This window comes from Eubalaena glacialis, chromosome 1, assembly GCF_028564815.1.
Source record: "Eubalaena glacialis isolate mEubGla1 chromosome 1, mEubGla1.1.hap2.+ XY, whole genome shotgun sequence".
NCBI lineage: Eukaryota > Metazoa > Chordata > Mammalia > Artiodactyla > Balaenidae > Eubalaena > Eubalaena glacialis.
Window position 1 is genome coordinate 12,229,217 of NC_083716.1, and position 15,640 is coordinate 12,244,856.

The 15,640-nt window shown below is 35.9% G+C and overlaps 1 protein-coding gene and 2 non-coding genes across 4 annotated transcripts in view; all 3 read left to right on the forward strand.

Annotated features, from left to right (window-relative positions):
• The window catches only part of EIF3A (eukaryotic translation initiation factor 3 subunit A), a 31,670-nt gene that overhangs the window by 3,683 nt on the left and 12,347 nt on the right, over positions 1-15,640 (forward strand). For both annotated transcript variants that reach the window (XM_061190393.1, XM_061190478.1), the window contains exons 2-12: positions 2,344-2,534; positions 2,693-2,829; positions 3,223-3,386; positions 4,724-4,923; positions 6,083-6,291; positions 8,116-8,287; positions 11,828-11,932; positions 12,299-12,397; positions 13,690-13,806; positions 14,061-14,246; positions 14,871-15,218. In XM_061190393.1, coding sequence (XP_061046376.1) covers positions 2,344-2,534; positions 2,693-2,829; positions 3,223-3,386; positions 4,724-4,923; positions 6,083-6,291; positions 8,116-8,287; positions 11,828-11,932; positions 12,299-12,397; positions 13,690-13,806; positions 14,061-14,246; positions 14,871-15,218 — 1,928 coding nt within the window. The remainder of the gene's footprint in view (positions 1-2,343; positions 2,535-2,692; positions 2,830-3,222; positions 3,387-4,723; positions 4,924-6,082; positions 6,292-8,115; positions 8,288-11,827; positions 11,933-12,298; positions 12,398-13,689; positions 13,807-14,060; positions 14,247-14,870; positions 15,219-15,640) is intronic.
• On the forward strand, positions 12,030-12,155 carry LOC133079308 (small nucleolar RNA SNORA19). Its single transcript, XR_009698152.1, has one exon. It is a non-coding gene; the product is annotated as a small nucleolar RNA SNORA19 (small nucleolar RNA).
• On the forward strand, positions 13,221-13,350 carry LOC133079299 (small nucleolar RNA SNORA19). Its single transcript, XR_009698149.1, has one exon. It is a non-coding gene; the product is annotated as a small nucleolar RNA SNORA19 (small nucleolar RNA).

Consider the following 15,640-nt stretch of genomic DNA (forward strand, 5'->3'; position numbering starts at 1 on the left):
ATTTCAACAGAGTATCTAGTTGTATTACATCTTTGTTTAATTTTGTAGGATTTATTTGGGGGGAGGTAATAAAATTGACTCAACTGAAAATGGCCTTTCTGTCATATTGGCAGGTTTGATATTGAGACTATTGAAGTATTGAAGAGGGGTTTATATTCATTTGCCTGTGAGGAATATGATTTGATATAATATGGGATGATGTAGGATATTGTGTTAAAGATACTAAGTTCAGTATGTTTTGTGATTTATCCTGTGCAAGCTTTTTAATATACTAGAGTTGGAATATTGTTTGTAGTTTTCCTGGAGGAAGGAATGTTTAGAAACAGCATTCCTGAAAGATGTGATAACTGGAAGAAGAAATAACAGTTACTCACTAAATCTGTAGATCTAGTAAATCCTCCAAATAAGAGACATTTTTACCTGTGTTTGCCTAGCACAGTTAATGTTATAATGTTATACATTGTTAGGTTAACACTTAAAAGAATTTTTTGTCAAGGAATTTTTTTCCTTAGGACGAAAGTAAACAATGATTTTAAAAAACAAATGTTTTAAGTTTTTTATAGTGTAAACTAGTGTTTAGTTCTGCCAAATTATTTTTCAAATGTTCAGTGGAGAGATTTTTTTGTGTGTGAAATTTGCCAGTTACTGAGTTTTAAGTTGAACATAACCAGAAAAGTACCACCCCCTAGTCTATTAAGTGTACAAAAGAAAATAAGGTGAGAAAAAATATGATAAATTTTAACCTTGGTCAGAAATAATGTGATAAAGGAGACTTTGCTTTTGATTGAGTTTCAAAACGAGCAACATACCTAAGATTGGAACTGATTTTGAAATATTGCCATGTACATGCCTTCAGGTTTAGGTGGTGAGTTTTAAAAGAGTATACATTTCTTTGCTCTATGTTCTAAATTTTTTTTCCAATTAAAAAATAAACTTTTAATTTTAGAAATTTGAGATTTACAGAATTATCATATAGTACAGAGGGTTCTCATGTACACCACCCACAGATTCTCCTATTATTGAATATCTTACATCTGTGTGGTATATTTTTCACAATTAATGAATCAATGATGTTACATTGTTATTAAGGAAAGTCCATACTTTATTCATATTTCCTCAGCTTTTCCTAATGTCCCTTTTGTATTCCAGGATCCCATCTAGGATACCACATTACATTTAGTTGTCTCCTTAGGCTCCTCTTGGTTGTGACAGTTTCTTAGATTTGTTGATGGCCTTGACGGTTTTGAGCAGTATTGGTCAGGTAGTTTCTCCCTCAGCTGGGATTTGTCTCAATATGTTTCTCATGTTTAGACTGGGATAAATAAGTGGAGCGATATTCTGTGCTCATGGATTGGAAGAGTAAATACTGTTGTCAGTTTTTCGAAACTTGTTATATAGATTAAATAAGATCCCAGTGAGCTAGCTTTTTTTTTTAAACTAACTTATTTTATTTATTTGGCTGAGTCTTAGTTGCGGCATGTGGGATCTTTCCTTGTGGCACGTGGACTTCTCTCTCATTGTGGTGCGTGGGCTCCAGAGCATGCAGGCTCAGTAGTTGCAGCGCTTGGGTGTAGTTGCCCCGTGGCATGTGGGATCTTAGTTCCCGGACCAGGGATCGAACCCACGTCCCCTGCATTGGAAGGCAGATTCTTAACCACTGGGCCACGAGGGAATTCCCCAATGAGCTGTTTTTAAGGTATCTACAAGCTAATTCTGAAGTTTATGTGCAAAGGCAAAAGGTGTTGTATAGCCAACACAATACTGAAGAACAAAGTTGGAGTACTCACCCTTCTTGATTTGAAGACTTTTCTGTATGGCTACAGTAATCAAGACAGTGAGGTATTGGCAAAAAACTAGACAGATAGATCAATAGAGAACGATCTCTATAGAGCCCAGAAATAGACCCACACAGTCAATAGATCGTAAAGGAACAAAGTCAATCTAATTTGTTTTTTCTGCCTCAAGTCTTAACATAAACTAACAAAAATTTCATCAGCCAGATCATTGTGACCGAAGTTATACTTGATTTTTCTGCATGTACAAGGGGGAGATTGTTTTCCCTCATGACTTGAATTTCTGGAACTTTAAAATAACTTAGAAAGATATAATTGGTACAGAGGAATTGAGTGAAATCTAGTTTTACCTGTAGGTCATATTTGAGATAGTATTTTTCATTGTTTTGCCTTGGATAATTTTGGCATAGCTTTAGAAGTCAAAAATAAATTTGACCTCAAAAGAGATGGTAATAGGTTCAGAAATTAAAACAGCCAAATTAAAAAGCAAGATTTAGGCATTTATATAGTGTACATAACTGATTTTAATTCTCCTGAGTTACTTTTCCAGAATTTCTTGAAGTTGGCAAAAAGCAGCCTGCTTTGGACGTTCTTTACGATGTTATGAAAAGTAAGAAACATAGAACATGGCAAAAGATACACGAGCCAATTATGTTGAAATACTTGGAACTTTGTGTGGATCTTCGCAAGAGCCACTTGGCTAAAGAAGGCTTATATCAGTATAAGAACATTTGTCAACAGGTATGAACAGCTGGGTTTTTATGTTTTACTAAGTGCTTTTAGTAATTTTCAGAGGAGTTTGCCTCTGAAAGTTATTATGTTTTATATCATAAAGTTTGCTTTTAAAATATTTTATGGTTTGTTGGGGAAAGTTTTATTTATTTATTTATTTTGTCTAGGTGAACATCAAATCTCTAGAGGATGTTGTTAGGGCATACTTGAAATTGGCAGAGGAGAAAACTGAAGCTGCTAAAGAAGAATCCCAGCAGATGGTCTTAGACATAGAAGATCTGGATAATATTCAAACTCCTGAGAGGTGTGTGGGTTAAATTGCTAAGTAAATTTTTCTCATTGTTTTTCTTTACATGTGTCTCCATCATACCCATTTGAAGTAGATGTTTGCTAGAAAGAATGCTTATCTTTGAAATTTTAAATGTATGGTAACCTCAAGAAGTCATGTACTATTTAAAGTTCATAAAGGTGGAAAATTACAACCATCAGATAGGAGGGTGTATACTAATTTAAATGGCTGTAATACAGATTGGGAATTCAAATACTTTGACACTGATAGCTTTACAGTGTGTCCAGAGTTGTAGTAAGAATTTAAACTATTTTATAATGATCAATTTTGGTTTTGGTTTTATAATCATATGGCAAAGTAGGAAACCATGTCTAAAATTGTTTTCAATGTTTTTAAATATTTTTGTAGTGTTCTCCTAAGTGCTGTAAGTGGTGAAGACACTCAGGATCGTACTGACAGATTACTTTTAACTCCATGGGTTAAATTCCTGTGGGAATCATACAGACAGTGTTTGGACCTTCTTCGAAACAATTCTAGAGTAGAGCGTCTCTACCATGATATTGCCCAACAAGGTAAAACAAGAACTGATTTCAAAGTTGACTTAAGGATAGGTTTTGCAAAAGATTAACTGTTAAAGTTAACCTCCTTTTCTCTGTAGTACTTATTTTACGTAGTTTTTATTGTTGTAGATGATTAGCATTAATTTGAATATTACATAAATGATTATAAGAAATTTGTTTCATTAGTCAAGGTAATTCTCTATATTCCACTGATGTCTGAAACACCTTTTAAAGTCATTTTGGAATTTTCCAAGTGACTGAAAAGATAAACTTAACTTTTTGATTGCTTTCTGGCAAACTTGAGTTCTACTTTTGACGCTACAACATATTCTTTGGCAAGCTACTTAACCATGTACTGGGTTTCTAAAGTCTTTTTAAGGTCCAGAAGACTTACATGATTCTATGAAAAACTATATATTTTTCCTTTCTTAAACAGTGTTACTGAATATAGAACTAAACCTTCTTGATGACTCAGGATTATCATAAAAAGTATCTAGTAGTTAATACTGCATGCACTTTTAATCTGAAGAACTGTGTTAAGTCTGTTTTCCTAATCTTGTCTTTTTGCCTTACTGTCAGTGCAGCCTTTTAACTGTAAGTGACTTGAGAGTGGCTCTTGGCTTTTTCTTACTTTGGCCTTAGGCACAAGCAGGTGTTGCCATTCTTTTTAATATGGGGCTGATTGGCTGATCTGTTTCGTTATGCTTACATGGCTAGCATATGTGAATTTTCATTTAACACAAATAAGCTAGGGCTTTTTGATAACAGTTGAGATAAATATTAACTTGTAGTTAAACTGCATCCTTTGAAATAGAAATACTCTTTTTTAAGGGAAGGACAAAAGTTATTTTAGTATTGCATTTTTGACCGTAGAAAATGACTATGTATTTTAATGATGGAGCAAGTACTTCATTTACACATCTGTGTACACAGTTGAAATTAGGTTACCACACACCCCCAATTTGTATTATTTAGTTTTACTTAGTGCAAAAGCTTGTTTTCTAGTAACTTAGATAGGAAAGTTCATTGTATTTCAGACCAGAATTTTTTTGCTCTTTTAGGGTTTGAAGTGTTTGAAAGGTGAGTCCCTCCTAGACCTAAATTTGAATCGCTTCCTTTTGTAAACTCTCCCAGAACCATATTTTAGTCCTAGACCAGGACTGATGACTATGTCCAAAAGGTGGTCAGGGCACATGAAGTGAGTTATGACTCTGATCACTTCTAAAGACTGATGGTGAGTTTGGTAAATCTTGTTAAAATAACTGACCTTAGTATATGAAATAAAACCTATTCAAATACCTAAGTTGATGGTGGAAAGTAGCTAATATATTTTACAATTATTCTTATAGCTTTCAAATTCTGCCTCCAATATACCCGTAAGGCTGAATTCCGTAAGCTGTGTGACAATTTGAGAATGCACTTGTCTCAGATTCAACGCCACCATAACCAAAGTACAGCAATCAATCTTAATAATCCAGAGAGCCAGTCCATGCATTTGGAAACCAGGCTTGTTCAGTTGGACAGTGCTATCAGCATGGAATTGTGGCAGGTATGTTGTGAACTGTTAGCTTTTCTTTGTAGTAGTAATAGCCCATACTACCTTTTTTTTTCTTTAATGAGTATCTGCATCTTGATAATCTGTTGGTTAATTTCAATAGATAGGTGACAAATTTAAGGTTGTCTAATGGAGCAGGAAGAGTTCTGGACAGGAAGTCTCAGATATTTTGGTTCTTGATGCCTGCTGTCAATTCTGAGCCAAATCATGTAATCTTTTTCAGACCTCAGTGCTCAGAGTGTGGCTTAATGCTTGGAGAATATGCATTTACAAAATTTTTTAAAGAATAGTTTTCATGGTAGTTTTGTGTCTGTTTACTCTGATTAAAAAAAAGTCTAAGTTCATCTTTCCATCTTATTTTTGTAGTAATTTTATTGTATTTTATAAAAGTATTGGTGGCAACCGGTTAGAAATGACAAAGATGAACTTGTCCTTTAACACAGAGAGCTACAGAAACACTGCACTAGATTATCTCCTAGATATCTCAGTGCTGCCCTGACTTAGTAAGCAATGCACAGTGAATATCCTACATTGGCGATCCCAGTGGTGTTGGGAATCTTGTTCTCATCATGGCCTTTTTACTCTAAGAATTCTGCAAAGACATTTTCACATGAATTGTTTTTATATATTTGATTCCCCCACCAAATCTAATTGAAATTGCGGAGGAAGAAACTAAAAATTGGTAGTTTTTCAGCCAAGTGGAAATGTGATTTCCCGCTCTCTCCCCATATTTTCCTTTTCTGTAGGGTACACCCTTGGAATACTGTCTGATGAACTAAAGAGGAAAAAAAGTTCAATAGAAGACAAGTAAACACGCTTAGTATAGAAAAAATAGATAAGTAAAAGGGAGAAAATATCCTTTCAGATTTAAAAAAAAATATATTCCCTCAAGCGGTATGATAATATGTATATTTTTTTTAAAAGTTTGGGCAATCTACTTTAAGCAGTTTAAGGATTTAGTGTTTTTGTAATTGTGATGTTTTTCTGAAACATATCAGATATTGAATTATAGACGAATAAAAAGAACCACACATGAAGGCTTTTTATTTGCCATTTTTATTCTTGTGTTCTGTATTTTAAGTTTCATAAAGAGATTTGAATTAGATTTGTTTGTTGAGAATGCAATGACTGTAATTTGTACCACTAATTTTAGGAAGCATTCAAAGCTGTGGAAGATATTCATGGGCTATTCTCCTTGTCTAAAAAACCGCCCAAACCTCAGTTGATGGCAAATTATTATAACAAAGTCTCAACTGTATTTTGGAAATCTGGAAATGCTCTTTTTCATGCATCTACACTCCATCGTCTTTACCATTTATCTAGAGAAATGAGAAAGAATCTTACACAAGAAGAGATGCAAAGGTAAGAGTCTTATTGTCAGATAGTATTGAAATTATGAAAGAAATAACTTCTAAATGGCATGATAGTGTTTGATGAGGGTTTCTCAGCTTCTGCACTGTTGACATTTGGGGCTGGTTCATTCTTTGTTGTGGAGGGGACTGTGCATTCAGGATCTTCAGCAGCATCCCTGGTTTACCCACTGGGTGCCAGTAGCAGTCCTTCCAGTTGTAGCTACCAAAAATATCTCGACGTGGTTCTTCTTGCGCAGTATTCTTGGTCTTCAGTAGCTATCTTTTATCTGATAATCAACTCTCCAATTGAGGAAATGGAATATTAGGAAAGTCGGTGTTAAGGTATGAGCTTTCTATCCACGTACGGGTATTTAGAATCTAGGAACTAATTAGACAAAAAAAATGAGTACTTCTATCAAGTAACTTTTTCCCAACTATAAAACATTAACTGTATAGAGTATTTGGTGTGTGTATTTTTATGTAGATAGATAGTCTATAACCTAACACTCTAAAGACTATTTTATTTTTTTAACATTACATGTATACTTTTCTTTCAGTCATGTTTGGTTTTTATTGCACATTTCAGTTGGGCTTAGGCAACTCACATACCATATCTTATTGGTAGACCATGTTATTTTGGCCTCTAGTAGAAATATATACACCAGATTGTTTTTCTTTTAGCTTTTAAAGCAATACATGGAACCAAATAAATGAATTTTTCTAGTATGTATTTTTAAAAAAAAAACTCTTGAGGATAGTGTTCATTGTGTCATTCACTATCCTGTACGTAATCCGTGTCTGTTTGGGATAAGAAAAGACCTGATTTTCCTTTGTTGTTTCTGTACTCTCCCATTAGAAAATACTATAAGAGTACTGTCATAATCATTAAGCTGTTTTGCTCTATGTACGTTATTTTCCTTAATTCTCACAAGAGCCTTGTGACTCAGAAAATGAAGTATTTTGCCTAAGGTTCCAGTTTTGGGAATCGTGAAGCTGAGAGTCCAACTCTTTTTTTAAAGGAACTCCTTTATTTATTTATTTATTTTTGGCTGTGTTGGGTGTTCGTTTCTGTGCGAGGGCTCTCCCTAGTTGCGGCAAGCGGGGGCCACTCTTTGTCGCGGTGCGTGGGCCTGTCACTATCGCGGCCTCTCTTGTTGCGGAGCACAAGCTCCAGACGCGCAGGCTCAGTAGTTGTGGCTCACAGGCCTAGTTGCTCCGCGGCATGTGGGATCTTCCCAGACCAGGGCTTGAACCCGTGTCCCCTGCATTGGCAGGCAGATTCTCAACCACTGCACCACCAGGGAAGCCCTGAGATTCCAACTCTTGACTCCTGTGCTCCAGAGCCCACAACCCTTAGTGTCCTACGGTGCTCTGAATTCAACCTGACTTTCCTTTTGTGTTTTAAGGAAGCTTTAGCTTTTGACCCCCACCTTCCATAATTATGTTCACTTATGGTCCTTGTAATTTTTTCCTCTTTCTTATTGTCATTTTTCCCTTAGTTTTAAAAGCTGCCTTAAATGTTTTTATAAGGAAGTATGGGGTACATACAAATGTGTCTGTTCTGCCGTTTTACCCACAGTCTTTCTCTATAGCTAGAAGACATTGACGGTAGTAAGTGGGTGAATGAAGTTCTGCTTCTCCAAGTGTTCATTTTAGCATAGTCCATTTCTCTTTTAATTAATCCCATGCTTTGATGAATACTTATGAGTACAGTTCACCATGGTGGTGTACACATTCTGTCACTGGCATATTTTACTAGAGGATTAAAGAGAAGTGTCTTTCTGCTTATCAAGTAACATTTACACATTTAACAGATTGTAACTTTGTTCTCCAGAATGTCTACTAGAGTCCTTTTGGCCACTCTTTCCATCCCCATTACCCCTGAGCGTACTGATATTGCTCGACTTCTGGATATGGACGGCATTATAGTTGAAAAACAGCGTCGCCTTGCAACACTGCTAGGCCTGCAAGCCCCACCAACGCGAATTGGCCTTATTAACGATATGGTTGGTATAAGTTTTAGCATTCTTATGGCTTTGAACAGAAAGCTATATGGTCAGGTTTTATAATTTATGATTATTAAATGCTGGGAATTCTGATGCATGGACAAGTTTGAGAACCACTGGTGTAAGTCAACACTGTGTTCAGTTGAGGTGTTTTGTCTTGAGTGAGCTGGGGTTAAATTTGATGTAGCAGACAAGACTTGGACTAGCTTCGAGGAATAATATGGGCCACTTGGTAAGCGAAGTGATGATGGGCAAGAATGTTCAGGGGCTATAGAAAAAAACCAAGCTGATAGGTGTTAGAAATACGATGATGAGGCTAGGAAAGAATGTGAGTTAGATTAGGCCCAATTCTGGACAGTTAAAATGTTTCCAACTTTTTTTTCTTTTAAACTTTCATTGTATGTTACTAAGGCAGTGGTTCTTAATCAGGGCTATGCACTGAAATTGTGTGAAGTACTTTTTTAAATGCAGATTTCTAGGTTTCACCCACTGCATTCACTAAATCAGTTTCAGAATATGGAGCCTAAGATTTTGTATCTTCACAATGTTTTACATTGGAATCTTTAATTCAGTGGAAATTTATCACATGAGTGTCTGTTACATGCCAGGCAAGTGATACTTAAATGGAATTTGTGCTCTTAGAGGAGTTTAGATTTTAGAGATTCTGATTCACAGTAATATTCTGACTTAGTAGTTATTGTGGTACACCTCCGGCAAATTACTTTGGGACAAGAGAAAAAAGAGGGACAGGTATTAGAGAATAGGCCTTACTTTACTGGCAGTCAATTAATCTAGATAAAAATTAACACATTTTCTATATGGCAACAGTTTTCTCTTGTAACATAGTTCTCTGTATAGTAGCAAGGCAAATTCCCTTTGTGGTCAACTTTCATAAAAAACTTAATATCTAAAACAGTATTTCTCTGTCTTTGTATGCCTCCATGTTTTATTTTGCTTCCACTTGCAAAAATCAGCTTTGTGTTTTGGAAAGTTTTTATGGGACTGAATTAAATTATAAAACAACAGCATTGTGATTAGGAAGAGGTCTTACTAGCAAATATGTATTTAAAAAATTTTTTAAATACTGAAAAACTGGAAGTATAATCCATATCTCTTGAGCCCATGTCTGTACATAGCACACCTTGATGTTAAAGATACTTATTCAGGGGTGAGTGTTGGTGGGATCAGGGTCAGTAGCCAAGACATCCAGATCTGGGTCCTCATTGTACCCATAGACAAATGTTTAAGTTTGTAAGAAAGGTACTGGTTGGTGCCAGATGAATAGCTAACTGTCAAGAGGCATTTTATAAAACTTGAGTTCACTATATGTACAAGGTCGAGACCTGAGTTTTGGGCTTATATAACTAAATTCATAATCACCAAGAGAATGATTCTGGTATCTCAGGAACAGACTCAAATTAATCAATTCATAAGAGATTGTTAGGTCAGAAAGCCAATTATTAATTTGAGAGAGAAATGTACTTTAATAGATTATGGTAGCCTATCTAGCACATTCCCTATTTGGAGGGGGTGCTAAATGGAAAATCTAGGATAATTATTTATTTATTTATTTAAAATCGAATTGTAGTTGGTTTACAGTGTTGTGTTAATTTTTGCTGTACAGCAAAGTGATTCAGTTATACATATATGTACATTTTTAAAGTATTCTTTTCCATTATGGCCTATCTCAGGATACTGAATATAGTTCCCTGTGCTGTACAGTAGGACCTTGTTTATTCTGTATGGAAGAGTTTGCATCTGCTAACCCCAAACTCCCAGTCTGTCTCCGCACCCCGCACCCCCGGCAGCTGCCAGTCTGTGCTCTGTGGGTCTGTTTTTGTTTCACAGATAGGTTCATTTGTGTCATATTTTAGATTCCACATATAAGTGATATCATATGGTATTTGTCTTTCTCTTTTTGAATTCACTTAGTATGATAATCTCTAGTTGCATCCATGTTGCTGCAAACGGCATTTTTTTTTTATGGCTGAGTAGTATTCCATTGTGTGTGTGTGTGTGTGTGTGTGTGTGTGTGTGTGTGTGTGTATTTATATCACGTCTTCTTTGTCCATTCATCTGTTGATGGACATTTAGGTTGTTTCCGTGTCCTGGCTATTGTGGATAGTGCTGCTGTGAACATAGGGGTGATGTATCGTTTTTAATTATAGTTTTGCCCAGATATATGCCCAGGAGTGTGATTGATGGGTCATATGGTAATTCTAATTTTAGTTTTCGGAGGAACCTCCATACTGTTCTCCATAGTGGCTGCCCCAATTTACAGTCCCACCAGCAGTGTAGGAGGGTTCCCTTTTCTCCACACCTTCTCCAGGATTGATTTGTAGACTTTTTGATGATGGCTATAGAATAATTTCTTGATAGGAATGAAATCAGGGCTGGGGGAATTTTATTTGAATGCTTGTATCACATCTTATTCCTATAAACACACAAGGGCACTTAAAAGGGAAGTATTCAAATGTTGTGGGACATCAGTCATGCACCCATTTTGCACTGGAGTTAAACCTAGAGTGCTCGAGAGTGTGGACATCCTCCTGTCTTGGAGATGGGATCTGCCAACAGTTGCCTCAGTTTAGAACCTAGTCTGTAGGAGTACGTGCTCCTGTGCTTTGGGGTCTTGGTTTGTTGCTGCAGTTTTTCTCTCTTTGGGTTAGCAGTTTCCAACAAGTAAAGGATAAAGGTCACATGCACTGCATGTAGTTAGAGCACAGGTAAGATAGGATTTGGTTATGGGCAGTTTTGGAGTTTATAAAATTATACCACTTTTTTGTCTCCTTTGTGAGGGCGGTTTATGCAAGCAGCATCTTTATTGTGAAAGGAAGTTGAGTTCTATTCAAATATAAACTTAAAATGTATTAAACTGTAACATTTTTTTAAAGTACAAATCATAAATGTAATTGCATAAATTCTCAAAAGATTTTTCCAGTCAACACTCTCCCATTTCCCCCAAGAATAACCACTGTCCTGATTTGTAACACCACAGATTAATTTTGCCTGCTTGTATATTTTATGTGAAATTCTTTTCCTCACCATCTGGGAGATTTATTCATGTATTGAATGTAGCTGTGCTTTCTTTGACCGTTTCTGTATATTATGTGAACCTATCCCTTTTTGTCCTGAGTTTTTTTGAGTTTGTGGCTATCAGGAGTGACGCTGCTGTAATAACTTTTGTGTGATGAAGTTGTTTGTAAACTGGTATTTTACTTGTTATTGATAATAAATTAGTTGATGTTGGCCACACAAATTGTCTTTGTAAATATTTTGATTGTGTTGATGAGTTTTTATTTCCCTTGTAAATTCTTGTGGGGTTTCACTGTAGAGAGCTGCATAATTTGGGGCAGGAGACTCAGCGTAGTGGTCCTGGATTTCTTTTTCATAAATTTCAAGGAGGTGAGGTTGAGGCTAGATAATCTTAGAGTCATTTCCCAGATTTCCAATCTTACATTTTTCTTTAATTTATAATCATTTCAGAATCCCAGTTGAAAACACCTTCAGCATTTAAACCTTTTGTTTTGCTTACTGTAGGTCAGATTCAATGTGCTACAATATGTTGTCCCAGAAGTAAAAGACCTTTACAATTGGCTGGAAGTCGAATTTAACCCACTAAAACTCTGTGAGAGAGTCACAAAGGTAAGCTTTGGTTACATTACCACGTAGCCAGCCCTGTTGCAGGCTTAGGTTGTATTTTTATTTAAGAGAGAAGTGTTGTCCTGTGTGTTTGAATTTGGTGCACATTTCTTTTTTTTTTTTTATGTCAAGAGAAAAGATATTTCTGATGTGCTAAGTAAACCTTTGGAGGTAAATTAGCAGCACGACTAATTTAGCCATTGCTGTCAGTCACCTTCAGACAATAGTCAATAGCTGCACGTTACCTTTTGTATTTCTTTGCATTGTGTGGTGGTTTTGTATATTAAGAAAATTGAAAAAGTATCTCAGGTGTTTTAGTATTTGTCGTGTAGAAAATATAACTCTTTTTCAATTTAATGGATTTTATAGGTTTTAAATTGGATTAGGGAGCAACCTGAAAAGGAGCCAGAGTTACAACAGTATGTCCCACAGCTGCAAAACAACACCATACTCCGGCTTCTCCAGCAGGTAAAGATGAAAAAAATGAATGTTTTATGGAAGAACTGTAATTTCTCCCTTGATTGTTTTGATCACAAAACTAAAAAATGTAGGAATAGCCTAGAAAATGAAAGCCTCCCCAAATTCTACCCTCCACCAAAGTTAGTTTTACTATTTTATCTGTTTGATGTGAAAAACAATTATGTAATTCATAACTGCTTTTGTCTTTTTTTGTTGACCACTGTCTTCGTACATTTTTCCTTGTTAGCCGTGTATGTCTTATTCCTTTTAATACCTACGTAGTTTTTCATTGTCTAAAGGTACCATGATTTATTTATTCAGAGTCTATTGATGGAAATTTTTTAGTTTTTTCGCTATCATAGAATGTTGCAGTAGTGAGCATCTTCTATACTTGTATCTTTGCATTCTTCTGTGACTTCCTGTAGCTAAGAAGTGGAATTAGTCATAGTCTACACGTTTAAAGCTTTACTAGATCCTCAAAGATCAGATTCATGGGCCCTCCCACCAGTAGTGAACAAGAAATAGAAAGCCTTTTTTCCTGCTAACACTAAGTATTATCGGTCTTTTTTTTTTTTGGCTGCACTGCGTGGCCTGTGGGATCTTAGTTCCCCAACCAGGGATAGAACCCGTACTCATTGTGTTGGAAGCACAGAGTCTAAACCACTGGACTGCCAGGGAAGTCCCAGTATTGTCAGTCTTTTAACATATTTTAGTCCACCTTTGTACTTAAGTTTGAATATTATGGTTTATAATATGGCTTAAATGATCCTGTTTTGTCTTCCATTTGTTTCATTTGGGGGGGGGCTTTTACTATATGTTCACTTTCGTATTTGTGCACATTGCATTGACCTGCTTTCTCTCCTATATGTGAGCAGTGTTATTTCTTATGTGCTATACAACTAATTGAAGGTTAATTAGCAGTATAACTAAGTAGTAATACTGCCAGTCTCCTTCAGACAAATAAACAATTTTATTAAGTGTTCAGATGAATTAGGTAAGTAGCAGGTCTCTAGCTACAAATACGTGATCATTTAGGTTTTTTTTTTTTTTTTTTTTTTTTTTTATGAAACTAGGATATGAAAGGATTATGTGATGGTTCAAAATATAACATAATCCTTTGAAATAGCCTTGGATTGTAATTCCAGCTCCAGCAGTGTACTGTTAACATACTCTTGAGCTTCAGTTTTCTTTTCTTTGAAAAATAGGCTAAATTTCTACTTTCCATGGTTGTCATGAGACTCCACATAAAAATTGCTGAATAAGTGATAGCTATTATTACTAACCTTGTGTTTTTTATGCAGGTGGCACAAATTTATCAGAGCATTGAGTTTTCTCGTTTGACTTCTCTGGTTCCTTTTGTTGATGCTTTCCAACTGGAACGGGCCATAGTAGATGCAGCCAGGCACTGCGACCTTCAGGTAGGTGCTGCGAGGGGACTCTGAGGTTGGAGGCCTTTGAGGACGAAAAACACATACTCTTTGTTTCTCAGCTTTTGGTACAGTGGCACTGTTGTAAAGCTTTATTCAATGAATCTTCTAGCTTTTATATTTGACATTCTTTAGTTAATTTTTTTTCTCAAATGCATTTGAAATTTTAATCAAGTTATTCATTTGTAGAATGACTATATTTGCATGTAGATTTAACTGTTGATAATACCATTTAATTTTCAAAGGTTCGTATTGACCACACATCTCGGACCCTTAGTTTTGGATCTGATTTGAATTATGCTACTCGAGAAGATGCTCCAATTGGTCCTCATCTGCAGAGCATGCCTTCAGAACAGATCAGAAATCAGCTGACAGCCATGTCCTCAGTACTTGCGAAAGCCCTTGAAGTCATTAAGCCAGCTCATATACTGGTATGTATCTTTGGGAGAAATGGACTACAGAATTTTTGAGGGGCCCTTATGTCTTTCACAAAAAGGTTTGAGATGATGTCTGAGAGAAGGGATTTATTATATATTTCCTATTGATATTTAGTTGTATTTGATAGTTTTGGTATTTTATCAAATATCTTTATCAGATATACAGATCTTTGAGCTTCCTTCCATGGGATAAAATGATACACTACTCGGGTAATGTGATAAAAGGAGTACTGTTAAACCGTACAATAACAGACCACATGTGATGACCCTCCAAATAGGGAGTACTATGATTGGGCTTTTCCTTTCTGCTTCAGTTGTTTCTTGTTTGTGAGCTCTGTTAGTATTCCGCCTTGGCTTGGACACTTTAAAGTAGATTTGGTTCAGGGAAAAGTCAACCTAGCAGATAAACGTTCTTCAGCTATGTCATTATTGTTAAAGACTTCAAATAGGAGTAGCGCCATAGTATTTGGTACTGGGAACCAGTAGCTTGAATAATGTTATCTTCTGTTATTAACTGCAGATACATGTAAGGATAATATATTAGGATTATGTAATATTTTTGATGTCTGATACCATGGTATGTCACTTAAATTTATTTTAATGCATTCGTTTTTGAAGCAAGAGAAAGAAGAACAGCATCAGTTGGCTGTTACTGCATACCTTAAAAATTCACGGAAAGAGCATCAGCGTATCCTGGCTCGCCGTCAGACAATTGAGGAAAGGAAAGAGCGGCTTGAGAGTCTGAATATTCAGCGTGAGAAAGAAGAGCTGGAGCAGAGGGAAGCTGAACTCCAGAAAGTACGGAAGGCTGAAGAAGAGAGGCTGCGACAGGAGGCAAAGGAGAGAGAGAAGGAGCGTATCTTACAGGAACATGAACAAATCAAGAAGAAAACTGTTCGTGAGCGTTTGGAGCAGATCAAGAAGACAGAACTGGGTGCCAAAGCGTTCAAAGATATTGACATTGAAGTATGTAGCATACTATGCATTAAAAACTTCAGTTTTATTCGGGTCTCTTAGAAGCACAGTTCTTTACCATTTATTGGTTTATTTTGGGTTATTTGGTTATTTCACTCATTTTGATACAGCTAGTTCATTAATCTCTGAAGTAAGCATTTGTTTTTAGTGATGCTACAGTTTTTAGCCATTGTTGAAATGGAGTTTGGATACGGTAGAATGGAGGAATAAGAAATAGATGTTAAGATTACATTGTTTTTCCCTACAATCAAGTGGAAATAAGGCTATTTTAAAACATTTTTATATTGCCTGAATTTACCCATTGCAAGCATTTGCCCATTATAAAGAAAGTAATTTAGCATACATTTCTAGAAAGAAATGGTGCTCCATATTGACCGCTATGCACTTCTTTTATACTCTTATTAATTATGGTG